The 15,003-nt window shown below is 37.7% G+C and overlaps 1 protein-coding gene across 1 annotated transcript; it reads left to right on the top strand.

Annotated features, from left to right (window-relative positions):
• Positions 1 to 8,818: 8,818 nt before the first annotated feature.
• On the top strand, positions 8,819 to 11,024 carry LOC127964022 (forkhead box protein B2-like). The gene has a single exon (XM_052564162.1). The coding sequence runs from the start codon at positions 9,357 to 9,359 to the stop codon at positions 10,305 to 10,307; it is 951 nt and encodes a 316-aa protein (XP_052420122.1). The 5' UTR covers positions 8,819 to 9,356; the 3' UTR covers positions 10,308 to 11,024.
• The last annotated feature ends 3,979 nt before the right edge of the window (positions 11,025 to 15,003 follow it).

Genomic DNA, 15,003 nt, shown 5'->3' with positions numbered 1-15,003 from the left:
AAAGTATTTTAGAGCTTGACACCATTGTGGGTTTTACGTCGAGATTTATTTTCAGCTTTAACGGCGTGTGTTTATCAGTTGTAGTGCAGTTGTTTTTGGAATAAACTTTTGATACATCCAGCTCGTCAAATACTTAAAACATGGATAATTGTAAAAATAAGTCAGGGTGGTTACTGCAGTGCCCCCTTCCATTTTTGGAGTTAGTCATGGCAAAAAAAAAAAGATAATTTATATTTTGCGCAAGCAGTAGGCTATAAAGGCCTGTTTACACCAATAACGATTACTATATTGACTATAACTATTAATAAGTTTGCATAATTCTATGAGAATAGTAGCTCATTTCTGGCGTGGATTAAAGAAAAAACGAACTGTGACATTTTATCTCATAATTCTGACTTTATGAGATAAAGAAAGTCATCGGATTGTGACGCGTTTTTGACTAAGGTGGAAGGTTTTGACCATGGAAACGCAATTTCTGAGCAATTTTGATTTTATTTTTCCCTGGAATTCAGCAGCTAATATAGTTATCGTTATATTTAAATTTTTTTGTGAATCTTCCGTGGAGAAAACATTATTCTCTCTGGTGACTTCTCCAATCATTAAGTCTGATTAAACCCCGGATGATGATAAAATGGATGATAATAGTTAATGTTTAATAGTCAATAGTTAACTTTAATAGTTAACATTATGTGAACGAGCCTTAACCCGATTATCAAAACTAATGACTCACTCGAGCCAGTACATTTAATAAATAGTTTAGATTAGTCTGAAACACCGCCCTGTATAATTTACAAAGCATTAACGCAGAGAGAATTAATTTCTGCAAATTTAGGCAAAGTTTTCACTTTAACTGAAGTACACCCAAATTAATCACTCAATCCAAATCTAATGAGACTGAATTGAATCGGAATCCAGCTGAATCAAAACTATTCACCCTCCCATGAAACTCAAAAAGCTGTTTTTTAATAATAATAATTATTTAAAAATAATGTGGCATTTTAATAATAATGAAAAATGTTAATATTTATCTTTAAGGTTAGGGTTAGGATTAGGGTTTGGCTTAGGGTTACTTGCATGTAATTATGCATAATAGTACATTAAGTACATGTAACATATAACAAGGACACCTTAAAACTAAGTATTGTCTAATGTGACATTTTAATAATAATAATGAAAAAATAATTATTGATCACTGTCTGTCAAGTTCAATTGCATGTTTTACCCTGATTGGCACCACCAAGTCTTCGGATCCGAATAGATTCATCCAGCTAACTTCAGCACTTTATTTTGATTCCTATCAGCAAGACACATCTTAATGACAAAGGTCCTTAAAATAAGGCGATCTTAAGGCCAGCGTAATGGATCTCACACTAGGGGCCAGCTGCACACAAGACAATGCCTGCCCCCCACCTCCGAAAGTGTGGAGAACACCCCCCCACCCTGCATAAAACACATTATTCTTCGGGGTATGTCTAAGCGACACGACCCATTCGCCTGTGGTACCCGAGGGAGGAATATGGTCCCCCTCTTCAATCTGAGTCCCTAGGAGGGCCACCCAGCACCTGCTAACCCAGGGCAGTACTCATCAGAAAAGCATTTAGCGCGCTTGCTAACTCCAGGCCATAATTAGGGTGGGTAATTATTTACAGGCAGCACTGGGCAGAACTGGCCTAGCATAAACAAACAGGCGGCTTGGAGACACACGACAAACATCGTTAGCTCTTCGCTCATTTTCGCCCAAACGGCAAAAACACTAGCAGCATGTAGACTCTCTCCCGGGGAAAAAAATACCCAAAAACTTCTGGTCTGAAAAGCAATCGTTTCCCAAATAGCTAGCACATTTGAGACACACAAGTAGGCTTATTGTAACATCTGTAATGTGCTACACACACACACACACACACACATACACACACACACAAAGAGAGATACAAACCCAGACTCACACGCTCATGAATATGATAACGTGTGAAATGACAGATTTATTTGTGTGTGGCTCCAGGGTTTTATCTCTAGCACAGTTCATCAACTCCTCAGCACGAGGACTGCTAACCAACGCAGCGCCTGCACATGCTAATTACTGGACCATGGTTAGCTTCAAACCTCAGATCTGCTCCCATCATAATATGTGCCCCGCTTTTTGCTTTTATGAGATTTTTATCTATCTGTAAGAATGGGGGAAAAAAAAGAGTAAAGGTTTAAAAGTTTAAATTAGACTGAGACTTTCTGTTGCCTGGAGTGCATGCTACAATGCTAATGATGCTAAATGTCACCAATCTGAATGAGCTCTTTTTGTACACACAAATGTGCTGCTAGCTGTTCATTTACAATCATCAGATTAAAATGAACTTCAATCTTCGTAAAGGTGAATATCTCTCTCTTTTATAAATATTGTAATGAATAGGGATTCAAGCCAACATGCTGTAAACATTTTCTTCAGACAGGAAGGATGACTGTGTACAGGAAAAAAACAAATTGTTGGTTAATCACCCCGTAACGCACTGACGCAATAATCATTTCAAGGATTGGAATAGTTATCAATCGCAGTAGTCCTACATTACGCAGTGTGTGCTGTGTACATAGTGATAGTTTGACTGTAACTAATTAAGCTACGTTGTTTTAGTAGGCCTGGTTGTTTCAAAATCGCTGGCTAATTTTATTTGAGAGTGCAACACTATTCACTAAGCCGTTTCTCTAGAGCATATTTAATTTCACAGGCAGTAAGACGGAGAGAAACGAGAGGGGCTGCGAGTGCTCCAGATGGCTCCAAAGCTCCACAGAGAACTAGGCCTCATTGTTTGATTTTTTTTTCTTAAGTTTTAATTAGCTGCAAGAACAAGAAAGGAAAAACTTGTAGGTTTTCTTTAAAGAGTGGGTGACTGACTGTTGTCAAGTAGAATTTGCGTCTACTGAGTGAAAAGTTAATAAATTAACATGCAGCGAAGATGATCCCGATTGTGTCTTTTAGTTAGGAATACACAGCAGTCCATCAGTATTGGTTGATATTGTACATGCTCATTTACAGTGTTTACATTTAGATTACTTTAGATTTTTAAGCTTAGTGTGCACATTTGCACTTCTGTTTACCATATTTGATGAACTCTATGTATGTGTGCATAGAGGAATGTTTATGTATGAATAAAATCCTAAATTAAATCTGTTCAGAAAGCAGTCATGATGACTTTGGTTCATACCACGCAAATCATAAGGATGACTTGATTATATACTTTCATTGCAGAGTATTAAAAATGAGAGTATTAAAAATGTATTTATTTGTGTTACAAAGATGAACAAAAATTCTTATGGGCTTGGAATGGATTGATGTGAGAGAGAGCATATTAAATTTCATTTTTGGCTGAACTTTTCCTTTAATCTTTAAAAACACTAATAATGCAATGCTAATTCAATCCATTTTTCATACTATAATATTATAATGTTGATGCCCAAAATTCATTTGATGACGATTGGCTTTAATTTTCAGATTATTTTGTCATTTATTTAGACAAAATAGAATTGACCATTGATTGCTTATCAAATGTATTGATTATATTTAATTAGATATGAAAATGTTTAAAGGTAGTATTGGTTTTCCAAAGTGTTCATACATTGATAGAGAAATACTGTCTTAGCTCAGAGTGTTTTAAAGCTTTCTGAAGCACTACGATCTTCCATGGTTATTGTCACACTTGACTGAATAAGTATCATTCTGTCATCTGCACTAACACATACAGTGAACACACACACACACATACACACACACACTTTAATGCACTAATCAAAGCAAGCTTATTTAGTCTTTTGTAAAGCATTTACGGCCTGATCCTAAATGCTGCGCTCGTGGCTTTGTTCTCTTCTCAAACACAATTAGAAGATAATATATAAATATATACATACTGCAAATGACATGCATATGACGGCTTCATTTGAAGCCCGCTCAGGTCATTAGTAACCCAACAGGGCGCTACAGAGCCGCCGGTCCCTTTCTGCCAGTCGACCAGTGGAGATTTATTTGATATTAACTCCCTAATGGCCTAGCTCCTTTTCTGGTAAAATATGCACAAAAGTCCAACGCGAACACTGCCATTCAGTTGAATGCTTATTTATTCACTAAACGAGGATCTAATGTTCAATGTTCCCTGAACGCTAAGGTAGTTCTGGGGGAGGAAGGCTTCCCCCTACAGCTATATACATCATTTATTTTACACATATCCCGGTATCACACACTGGGCAGCGAGGGGAGAAGAACGACTTTATGAAAATCAGAACAGTGAGTGTTACGGGGGACATTAAGAGTTGGAGGGGGAGAGCTGTGAGTGGAAGCAAAAGAGGGGCGAGCGAGAAGATCTGTGGAGAAAGATGATGTCTCTCGCCCACCACCCACAAGCATAGCGGGCAGCGCTCGACACCCCTCTGGTAGGAAGCAGGCTTTCGCTTACCGCATCTATTCAACTCCCAGGCCCTCGCAGCCCGACAAATGGTCGTTACCGTGGAGTTCGGTTTCCACATCCACTTCTTTAAGGCGTTAGGAAGGATGCGTTGTTAAACACACTGTTAATTTAGTCGTAGCACACATGGTCATGAGGCTGGGCTGAGATTGGGTTAAGTTGGCTCTGGTTTTTAATCAATTAAAGTAGCTCTCACCTGTTTTTCACCATCTATACCTAACTCTTTCCATCCACAAATTGGATCACATCCATTTAAAATGTATGACCTATTTATGTTTGGACCTTACTTTCTCAAATAATACCTCAAAATAATTCCCAAATTTTGCTGCTTGGAGTAGTCCCAATGTCATCCATTGAAGCGCCGCAAAAGCTTCAAACACTATTGCTATCACTAATAATTTTTACTGATCATATAATAATTAATAAAAGTTTCAGGTTCACTAAATCACATACAGTACATCCTTACATAAAACAGCCAAATGTAGATTTTTCTTAAATTATAAAACCACAAATAATATCACTTTTCCCTCTTCACCCCATTAAAGCTCCACTCTCTTAATAATAGTACTGCTTGTAATAATAGTAATAAAAGTACTAGGAATAATAATAATATTACTAATATCAATTGTATATATTACATTTTATTAATATATTACAATCTGATGCAATTCATATTAATATTTATTATACATATATAAATATATCATAATTTAATGTGGTACGTCACATATAATCTTATAAGAAACAAAGGTTTTTTTTCTCAAATAATGCCACAAATACTATTAATACTACTTTTCCAAAGCGTTGTTGCTCAGCAGTTCTCATGTCACTTCAAATACTAGTATGTCATTACTAATAACTTTGAATATAATATAATATGAAATAGCATTTTAGTAGTATTGAAAATTATGTTTTTATCCACTTTATCTTCAAATACAAGTTTTATTATAATACTAGTAATATTAACTTTTATTATAATTTACTATGATATAATATTAAATAATTATTATTTAAATAATATGCAATATAATTAATATTAAAAAATATCTTTTTTATCATTATCATCAATGAAATAGATAGAATGAGTGTGAAGAAGGGTTTAATAGACGTACATGACACATGGTGACTGATAACCTGACGGTGTGGAAGACAAAGGTTCACTACGGTGTGTTTAGCTTATAAAGACTAGAGTGGATTTTCGAAGGTCTGTTGGGAATGGATTACAGCAGGTCTGGAAATAGCAGGAATATGTTGATGTAGGTGTGAAATATGCATAGTTAATGAATTGTGGCAGGTAAGGAGTAAGGAAAGGATTGTGGAAGGTAGGAGTAACTGTAGGGAAAGGGCTGTGGTAGGTAAGGGCCACTAACTGTGGGCCCCTGGGTGTGTGTGTGGCGCGGGAGACAGACTCTGCCAACTGCACGATTCACTAGGCTCTCACCAGGGGAGAGAGATAGATCGTTTTAATGCGTATGTGTGAGTGAGAGAGAAGCGAGCAAAAGAGAGGGGGAAAAAATACAAACAGAAAAACCTAAATGTATATTCCATATTAAGTACGAGAATGACTTTTGTACTCAATTGTGTATGTCGGCCTGATCTGCAGGTAGGAAGATGAATGAGTTTGCCTGCATAAATATATAGACCAGAGGCAATGGGAAGGAAGGACAATTATATAAATCTACCTCAAGTGTGCCATCTTGAAGATATCGTCGAAGTGAGTGCATTTATGGACGGATAAAGCCTAATCTTAGGGTTGAACCTTGAAGTATCTCTTATAGAGTTTGACTAGGGATATGTCTGATATAGGCCTAACTGATCCAGACTTCATAAACTTTAAAACGGAGCATTAAAGTGAACTTACGGGAGGACTTCCGTGTCACACTTAACGTGATCATATGTTAATCGCCATCCATAAATCATTGGGTGGCTATGAAGTCCTCTTGCTGGTGCCAAAGACCCATTTCCCAACAGGACCACTCTAATTGATTTAAATGCTTCGTCCTTGCGGCAACGCGACTATGCTCGCTTAGTAAGGGGTCTTTAACGATATTATTATTACTACCGTGATTGCGGGTTTCTCCATTTCCTATTGTACGACTAGAGTCAGAATCTCTCGCCCAAAGCTGAACAAAATAATTATTAGCATCTTGGAACAAACAGACGAGCCCCCCCACCCTCGCCTCGCGGCCCAGAGCCGACCCCCTCCTCGCGCGCTCATCTCCCCGTCTCCGCTTTTGCCACGTTCAACCCTTAATTTATGCAAAATTAATTGATATATCTTTTATAATTGATGTGCTGTAAAATTAATGAGTAATTTATGTAATTAGTCAATTAAGGCTAATTCCAGCATATGTTCAATATGCCCAGAAGGTGCACTTTACAAGTTGTTATTTGTCCAGGAGTTGAATGCAGCGAAAACCGTCTAATTAATTTCCTATGCATATCAGCGTGTTGTCTACTTAACACCGCGCTTTGTGGGAGCAGGTTTAATATTGATCTAAACAACACGGTGAGGAGGAACGCGCGCGCTCCCGCAGCAGCCTCGCAGGGGCCTTCCGGTGCCAAGCGCGCCGCGTGATCCGCGTGTCAAAGGCGCTTCTAAACATTCGGCAGCGGTCTGGCGCTTAAGTTGCATTTCAAAAGACATTAAGCGCGGGACATAATGGCGCTGGGTGTGAAATATGCACGCGCGCGTCTCGTTCGCCGGTGACCCTTTAAACTAGAGAAACACCGGAGCTCTTCAGGAACATAATGAGAAAGATCTGTTGGCTAATTAATTGACACCGTTTTGAATATTCATCGCTAATATAACCACTACGCCTTTAATTATATTGTTGGACATCTCTCTCAGGAAGGTAAATCACTGAAGGCTTAATTAATGTAATGTATTCGCGAGCCGCCGGGAACCGCGTAAAGAGGGCGCCTGGCGGGACCGTGCCGTGACATCTGGCCGCGCAAGAGCGGCGGCGCTTTTGTTGTTCTGTTTACCGGAGAACCTGTTCTCGGGGGTGGCGGTTAAGAAGCGTTTATCCTTGTGAAATACGAGCAAAGTGCAAACAGCTTGACAGGTTGATTCTGACTCCGCTCAGCGCCGGTGAAAAACGGGCGCGCAGACGCGTGCGCTTCTGAACGACCTGTCACTATTATTTCACCTGAAATCACTCAAAAGTTGTGAAATCATATGTAATTGTGGAAGCAATTGTCTATTACTGGGGTCAAGTTCTGACACAAGGTATCCAGTTTATGATGGATCATATTCAGGGAAGAAAAATGATGAATAGATACGTTTATCCTTTTGGGGAAGATGTGGTTGTCCTGGGGTCTTCCCTTTCTCTCCCTCTCATTCTCTGCTGCCTCTCTCCATCTTTCACAACGATCTTTTCATCTTTTATTTTTAGCACAATTTATTTTAGCTTAAGGGGTGAGCAAAAAATGTTGAGCAATAATGAGCTTAAGAAGTTATGTGATCTCTGATCTACAGATCTGTGTCAGAAGACCTTAAAAGTTGGACTTGTGGTTCACAAAACTAAAAGTTAGGCTAAATAAATAAAAAGCCAAATGTATTTCCGAAGCTTCTCATAATATCCTGTATGTTAATATCACGTATTGAATATGTCTTATTTAAAAATATATATAATTGAAATTGAACTGATTTAATAAATAATAGTTAGTGCAATTGTAAGATATAGTCTACTGGAGAAGGTATTGCAAATAAATATTTTCCCCCTAAATGTAAATCCCTGTTGCCTGTTTCATTTGTATTTTAAACATCTAGAACAGAAAATAATGAGAAAACCTCACTGTCAATTGTTTTGTCTCATATATAAAAATTAAATAAATTTTAAATGTAATTTTGTTGACTCTATTTTTCATATTTATAGTTCATAACTATACATTTCCAAATATATTGATAATACAGAAGTGGTATAATGGAAGTTCTTAAAGTTTATCAGCACATGTTAAGCAACTGTGGTGTAATGAGACAGAGGACAGTGCTACTCACACGAACACAAATAACTGTCAGGGTATACAGTCAAATAATGCTAGCAGTAACTAAACAGAATAAAAATCAAACACAAAACAGATTAAAAAACTAACTTTTCATAATATGAATAAATAAATAATTGTGGTCATTTGCACTTGAAATAGAATGTCCTTTTCTTCAGACATATTTATTTAGGTCATACTCTCTTATAGGACTGCTTTATTTACACTATTTTTCATTTTATAAGTTTTACCGTGCATCAAAAATTAAATCACTGTGAACAATACAGGGCAAATATTAACTATATTCCTGTTTGAATAAAGTCTAAACTTCAGAAAAGTTCGATTTTCTGGAATTCGAGACATTTAAAACTATTCCAGTGCACTACAAAAAAAGTGTGCGGATCGTTCACGTTCACGTCATTAGTCTTGCAGTGTGTGTTATCATTATCAGACTCATTAGCGAGCGCGCGGCTCTGTGCTTCTGATTGGTACAGATGAGTAGGACTAAACGCACATGAAGTCAGACCCACCCCCTATTTACCCCTTATTCGTCCTAAAGTCAGTGTCATCATAATAAAACGCAACTAAGCGGGGGGTCTGGACCTCTGCCATTCTTACAAAAGCGTCGCGGATCCTCTGCGAGTCAAAGCCGAGCGCGCGCATCCTCCGAGAGAATTTCCCGCGCTCTGAGAGGAGTAACATTAGACAGGTAACTTTCAAACGGTCCCGTTTTCTTTTACATTCTTGTGGATTTTGAACTTTGTGAGATGTTTTCGTGACTAGCGTCTTATAAAGCAGCTGTAAACATAAAAAACAAACAAACAAGTCAATCAAAATTAGGCTATTAGTGCGCTGAATGACTTTTTAATGTCCACGGACGATATGCTGGCTTGCTTCTGACTGATCCTGAAGAGATTTTTAAAAATGCCTCGGCCAGGCAAGAACTCCTACAGTGACCAGAAGCCTCCATACTCGTACATCTCTCTGACCGCCATGGCTATTCAAAGCTCCTCTGAGAAGATGCTCCCCCTCAGCGACATCTACAAATTCATCATGGACCGTTTCCCGTATTACCGTGAGAACACCCAACGCTGGCAGAACTCGCTCCGGCACAACCTTTCCTTCAACGACTGCTTCATTAAGATCCCCCGGCGGCCCGACCAGCCGGGAAAGGGCAGCTTCTGGGCCCTGCATCCGGACTGTGGAGACATGTTCGAGAACGGCAGCTTCCTGCGCCGCCGCAAGCGCTTCAAGCTCCTCCGGGTGGAGCATTCGGCTTGCAAGAGCGGCCCCGTGCTGCACTCCTACCACTCTCATGCCCAGCATGCCTTGCACCAATCCCACCACCATTCGGGCAAGCTGTCCGTGGGACATCCGGAGTACCTGGGCACCATGGGCCGGCTCTCCCACTTCCAGAGCTACACACTTGGCGGCGGGCAGAGCGGCAGCTTCAAACACCCGTTCGCCATCGAGAGCTTGATTGGCAGAGACTATAAAGGAGTGATGGCCAGTGGGTTGCCCATCGCCTCGGTCATGCATCACCTCGGGTATCCTGTGCCCGCTCAACTGGGCAGCATGGTCAACTCGGTGTGGCCCCATGTGGGCATGCTGTCTGAGCCGGTGTCCTCAGAATACCCACCGTTCAATGTGGCGGTCAAGGGGCTGTACCATCATCACCCAGGAACCCAAAGCATGCCTGCTGTGCCCGTGCCCATCAAACCCACACCAACCCTGGGCGCAGTCCCGTCTTTGACTGGCATGACGCCGGGAGTAACGCAGCTGTGCCCGAGAACAGCAGCACTGATGGAGAGAGACGCAACGGCTCTTGCTGAGGAGAAAAGCGGGTCTCTCCATCCTGCTCTCCTGCAGTCCTGAGCCAAACGCTGAAGCCTGAGACACGAGGGGACATAGAGCATGTTTTGGGGACGGCAGTGGACTGATTTGAGATGCCAGCCTTTTCCGGAAGATGCTTTAAGAACTGTTTTTTTTTTTTTTTTGGCTGTGTGTTAAATTCTGCAGAGTGCAGATTGTCAGAATTGGGCAGTTTTCTGCTTTATGGTATGTGCACATCTTTTAAAAAAACCCTGAACTGTATAAACTGGAAAAAGAAAAACATTGATGTACATTTTGTAAACCCATGAACATTAAGCCTTATAAAAGCTACACAGTCCGTGTGTAATGAATTAAAAACGATGACTTGCATGCTAGTGTGCCACATTCGAAACAGTGGATTGTTGTGCGTCTAGGAGAGAGTCATGAAATAACCCAAAGTGAATTTTTTTGCTAAATTATTGCATTCATGTAACATAGAAAATACCTTTATGTTAAAATGTTGTTATATATCATCATAAATGTTATACATGTAAATAGGTGTAGAATATCATCACTAAACAGCATTTGAATTGCACTTGTGGTATTTGCTAACACAACATTGAAATATTTTACGAAGATGAAACAATCAAATAGACAATTCTCGTGTTTAAAAGCAGCCCTGGTTTAAGTGTGCTGTTTTAAAGTGGCATGTGAGTTAAAAAAAAAAAACAGTATAATTGTGTAAGACTTGTAAATTAAATATTTTTTGAGTAAAATCTCTGTTTGTGTGCAGTGGAATGTCTTTATTTCTTTCTGACTGTCTTTTCTCACTGATTTGTTAATTTGTTTATATTGGAGTAACATTATACCTGTCAGTTCTCGAAGCTGAATTTGCTAATATATACAGTATATGTAAAATTAAAAGCATATATATTTATATATACTATGCATATACTGTATGTGTAAAATTATAGGCAGTTATATGAGAACAATTAATACAAATGAGCATTTTTACGAATAGAAAATAGTTGTTAAATAATCTCTACATTGTGCTTTGACTGAATATTCTACTTTCATTTTTATCTGTTTCCTGACACACAGTGGCTGAACATCCAAAGCGTAAATAGCTTAATAGTTACGCTTTGGCTTCCTCATCTTTTTTGAACATTAAGACAATTGTTGCTCCAAGGCACAGAGACGAAAGACTTGAGTCTATTTGCCAAACTACAAAAAAAACAAAAAAAACATGGCTCTGTCCAGCAGAGCAGCAGTGAGCTAATAATCCAGCCTGTTGTAGACTGCTGCTTTATAAGTTTACTGCTGTTCAGTTCATGTCCAGCCATCAGTTTTTTTATATGTAAGTTTCTAATATAACCAGGAATGTATTTCAAGTGCATTGATGATGCATGCCTGACTTAAAAAAAAAAAAACACATGGAAAAAACATATAAAATGTTCTAGAAAAGTCTTCCGTCATGGATTATATTTACCTGATCTATCATTTAAAGTATGAAAGATGAAACTAAAACTATTTTAGAGAGAAAAAAAAGAGTTCAGTTAAACCAAGTATATTAATTTTCAAGAAGCAAACACATTTGTGTTGTGTAGTTGAAAATGTCTATTCCACTGAAGTGTAATCATGAGGTTGGCTTGTTTTTTTCTCATTTTAATTCCCTGATAAAAGTGACACTTTCGTAACATTTTGCTGATTGCACATGTAGATTTCAGTCAATTTTGTTGATACATGAATAAGGACGACTATAGGATCAATTAAATTATCAACTTAAATATCAGTCTTAAAAAATCAACACATTTAGATTTTTTTTTTTTTTTTTTGTAGTGTGTGTGTGTCTGGGATGCTGTGGTTCACGTGACGCGCCCGTTGAGACAGCCGAATGACTTCAAAAGCAGCCGTCTGATAAAGTTGTTTTGTCCTGCTCGGCTTGACATGAATTTCACCTTTGAAGTTGAGAAGCTGGTCCTCTTCAAAACACAAAAGCTGCCAGTCGGGAGGCCATTGAGAGTGTCACTGTTTAGCATGGCAAAGGCTCTCTTGTACGTCTTGATTTGTGCGCTGCGGCACACGCTCACACCAGGAGTGAGCCGAACCTGCCCTCTGAACAAATAAGATGCACAAGTGGCTGCCTGATGTGAAAACTACACCCACATCGCATCTAGTCAATGAAAAAGATCCATCTCTCTTTCTTGCACTCTCTCTTCATTACTCTCTGGATTCATTACTGTCTGATGGTAGCAATCTCAATTTCTTGGCATCTTAAACGACAAAAAATTTGTCTTTTAACATAAGCAGCTACAGTGTAAATTTCGAACAAAATGTGACATTTTGCATATGTAAGTGCCTGTTGGAAATGAAACATACGGCAAGTGAAAAAAGCAAATATGTGACCATTTCTTATTGCAATTACAATTACGCTGTGACTTTTCAATAAGAAGGATATGCTGATTTCTTTCAGCCCTCGAGCCTTTTAAATATGGATTATCAGGATGAATAGGAATGAGGTCATCGGGAAGTTGCTGGTCTGTGGCTTGTTGAGGGGCAGAATTTGATATGAGATATTATTGTTAATTGCTCTGACTTCAGCAGGGGTGGAGGTGACACATTCATGCCTGTCTTAATGACTGCAAAGACCTCGTCTTCATAATGAAGCGTTTAATTCATGAAGCTTCTTGCCACCATGAGCCCCGGCAACAGCACAGCAACTTAGTGCAACTGTATCATTCTTTATCAATTTTATAATTCTGGCCACTAATTAAGTGTGGATTAGTAATATTATAATAGATACACTGTCTTAATTCTTCATAACACATAATTGAACTGATAGATTCACTGTTTAATCTGTCTTTCTCTTGAAATGTTGATATCAGGGAAGTGTTTGCTGTTACGTATAGCATTAGTATAAAGAGTATGCTCAAATTCTCAAGCGCAAACTCAAATACCAATAGGTTTACATACATTACACTTTTTTGCTTAAAGGTTTGTGGCCAGAAATATATAAAGAAATCAATACTTTAATTCAGCAAGGATGCATGAAATTGATCAAAAGTGATGGTAAAGACATTTCTAATGTTACAAAAGATTTATTTTTCAAATAAATGTTGTTCGTCAAATATTCCTGAGAAAATGTATCACAGTTTTCAAAAATATATGAAGCAGGACACTAATTATTATAAGAAATGTTTCTTAAGGAGTAAATCATCATATTAGAATGATTGAAGACTGGAGAAATGATGCTGAAAATACAGCTTTGATCACAGAAATAAATTACACTTTATTATATTAAATATTTAATTGTATTTTTTTCTTTTTGTGTGCACAAAAGTCATCTTTCAAAAACATTAAAAACTCCTACCAATCCCAGGTCTGTAAACGTACTTGTGTATTTTTCGAGGTGTTTAATTTTGTTAATTATTACAACATTCAATGTTTTTACCTTGAATTATACTGAATTGCTTTAAACTTTCTTGATTTATTTAATCATTTATTTTTGATACTTTTCAGTTTCCTTCATGTATTGAGTTTCTTGTTATTTTAATTTTTTATTTAAATTAAAAGCTTTCAAGTATGAAATATTATAATAAAAACAAACTTTTTCATATTTAATACAAAAAAAACTGAGTGCATAAACTATGTTAGTATTTATTATTTTCTCCTTAAATTTCATCTGTCCCTTAGTTTGAGAACTTATTTCCACTGCAACCAACAATTTTTACACTAATTAAAATATTAATATTAATAAAATATTTTGATCAGTGTTTAAATCTATACAATCTATAGATGCAAGCAACGTGTTAACTGTAATGACAGAGGAAATGACATTCAGATTCAGAAAAAATGACCAAATGACATCTTTCTCTGGCGATGGATGAACATGTATATCCTGGAGATGTTGAAGTTCATCATACAGTAGTGTCTTGCTCCTCAGCTTGTGATTCATGCTGGAGTTCAATGGAAGCACATTGATCTGTTCTTTCAGGGCTGAGCTTCATTACTTGGCGTGTGCCTTCTGCCTTTCCCCTTCAACACACCTCCAGCCATAAGTCAGCAGCTCATAATAAAAAGCTCATCTGCCATGCATTAACAAAAGATGAGTGGAGGTCAGCAGAGCTGTAGTGCTGATCACTAAATCTCTCTTCCTCAGTGATTCACTAAGAACAGACAGCCGTGCTCGGACTGACCCCGAGGGCTAATTGAAATGGTTGGAGGTTGTCCTTTTAACAAGGATTGTTAGATGCAGTCAAGTCCCGTGTTAATGATGCTCAATATAGCAGATTGTCTGTTACTTCCTCTGATTACCTCCATGAATTCTCAAGGCATAGTGTCAGGGTTTCTAAGACCTTTATGAAGTGTTTAAGCTTTTCATAACTTTCAGCTGTCCTAAAAGAACAAGCTGTCGTATTTTTAGTCTAGAGACAGTTTCTTAAGGTGTTTTTGGACACAAAAAAATATTATTCATAATAAATGTTGTAATATTGTTATAATATAATAATAAATAGCAAAACGATATATTAGTAATAAATCAAGTACACTTAACATTTTTTTTTACATTTATTTTAAGGGGATGTTGTTAAGTTAAATAATAATTATTATTAAATATTAATTGATTACATGTAATTTAAGGTTAAGGTTAGCATTCGGCTTAGGTTTACTTGTAATATGCATCATTTACTGTTGATACTATAAGCATGTAACTATGTCACGTTAAAAATAAGGAGTTAGCATAAAAAAAAAAAAAAAATTG

The sequence above is a fragment of the Carassius gibelio genome, chromosome B8, assembly GCF_023724105.1.
Source record: "Carassius gibelio isolate Cgi1373 ecotype wild population from Czech Republic chromosome B8, carGib1.2-hapl.c, whole genome shotgun sequence".
NCBI classification, from domain to species: Eukaryota; Metazoa; Chordata; class Actinopteri; order Cypriniformes; family Cyprinidae; genus Carassius; species Carassius gibelio.
The sequence above is the reverse complement of the archived record's forward strand: the minus strand, read 5'-3'. Positions and strand labels throughout refer to the sequence as shown.

Excerpts from the sequence above, each read along its gene's own strand:
- LOC127964022 (XM_052564162.1), top strand. The coding sequence starts at position 9,357 with ATGCCTCGGCCAGGCAAGAACTCCTACAGTGACCAGAAGCCTCCATAC.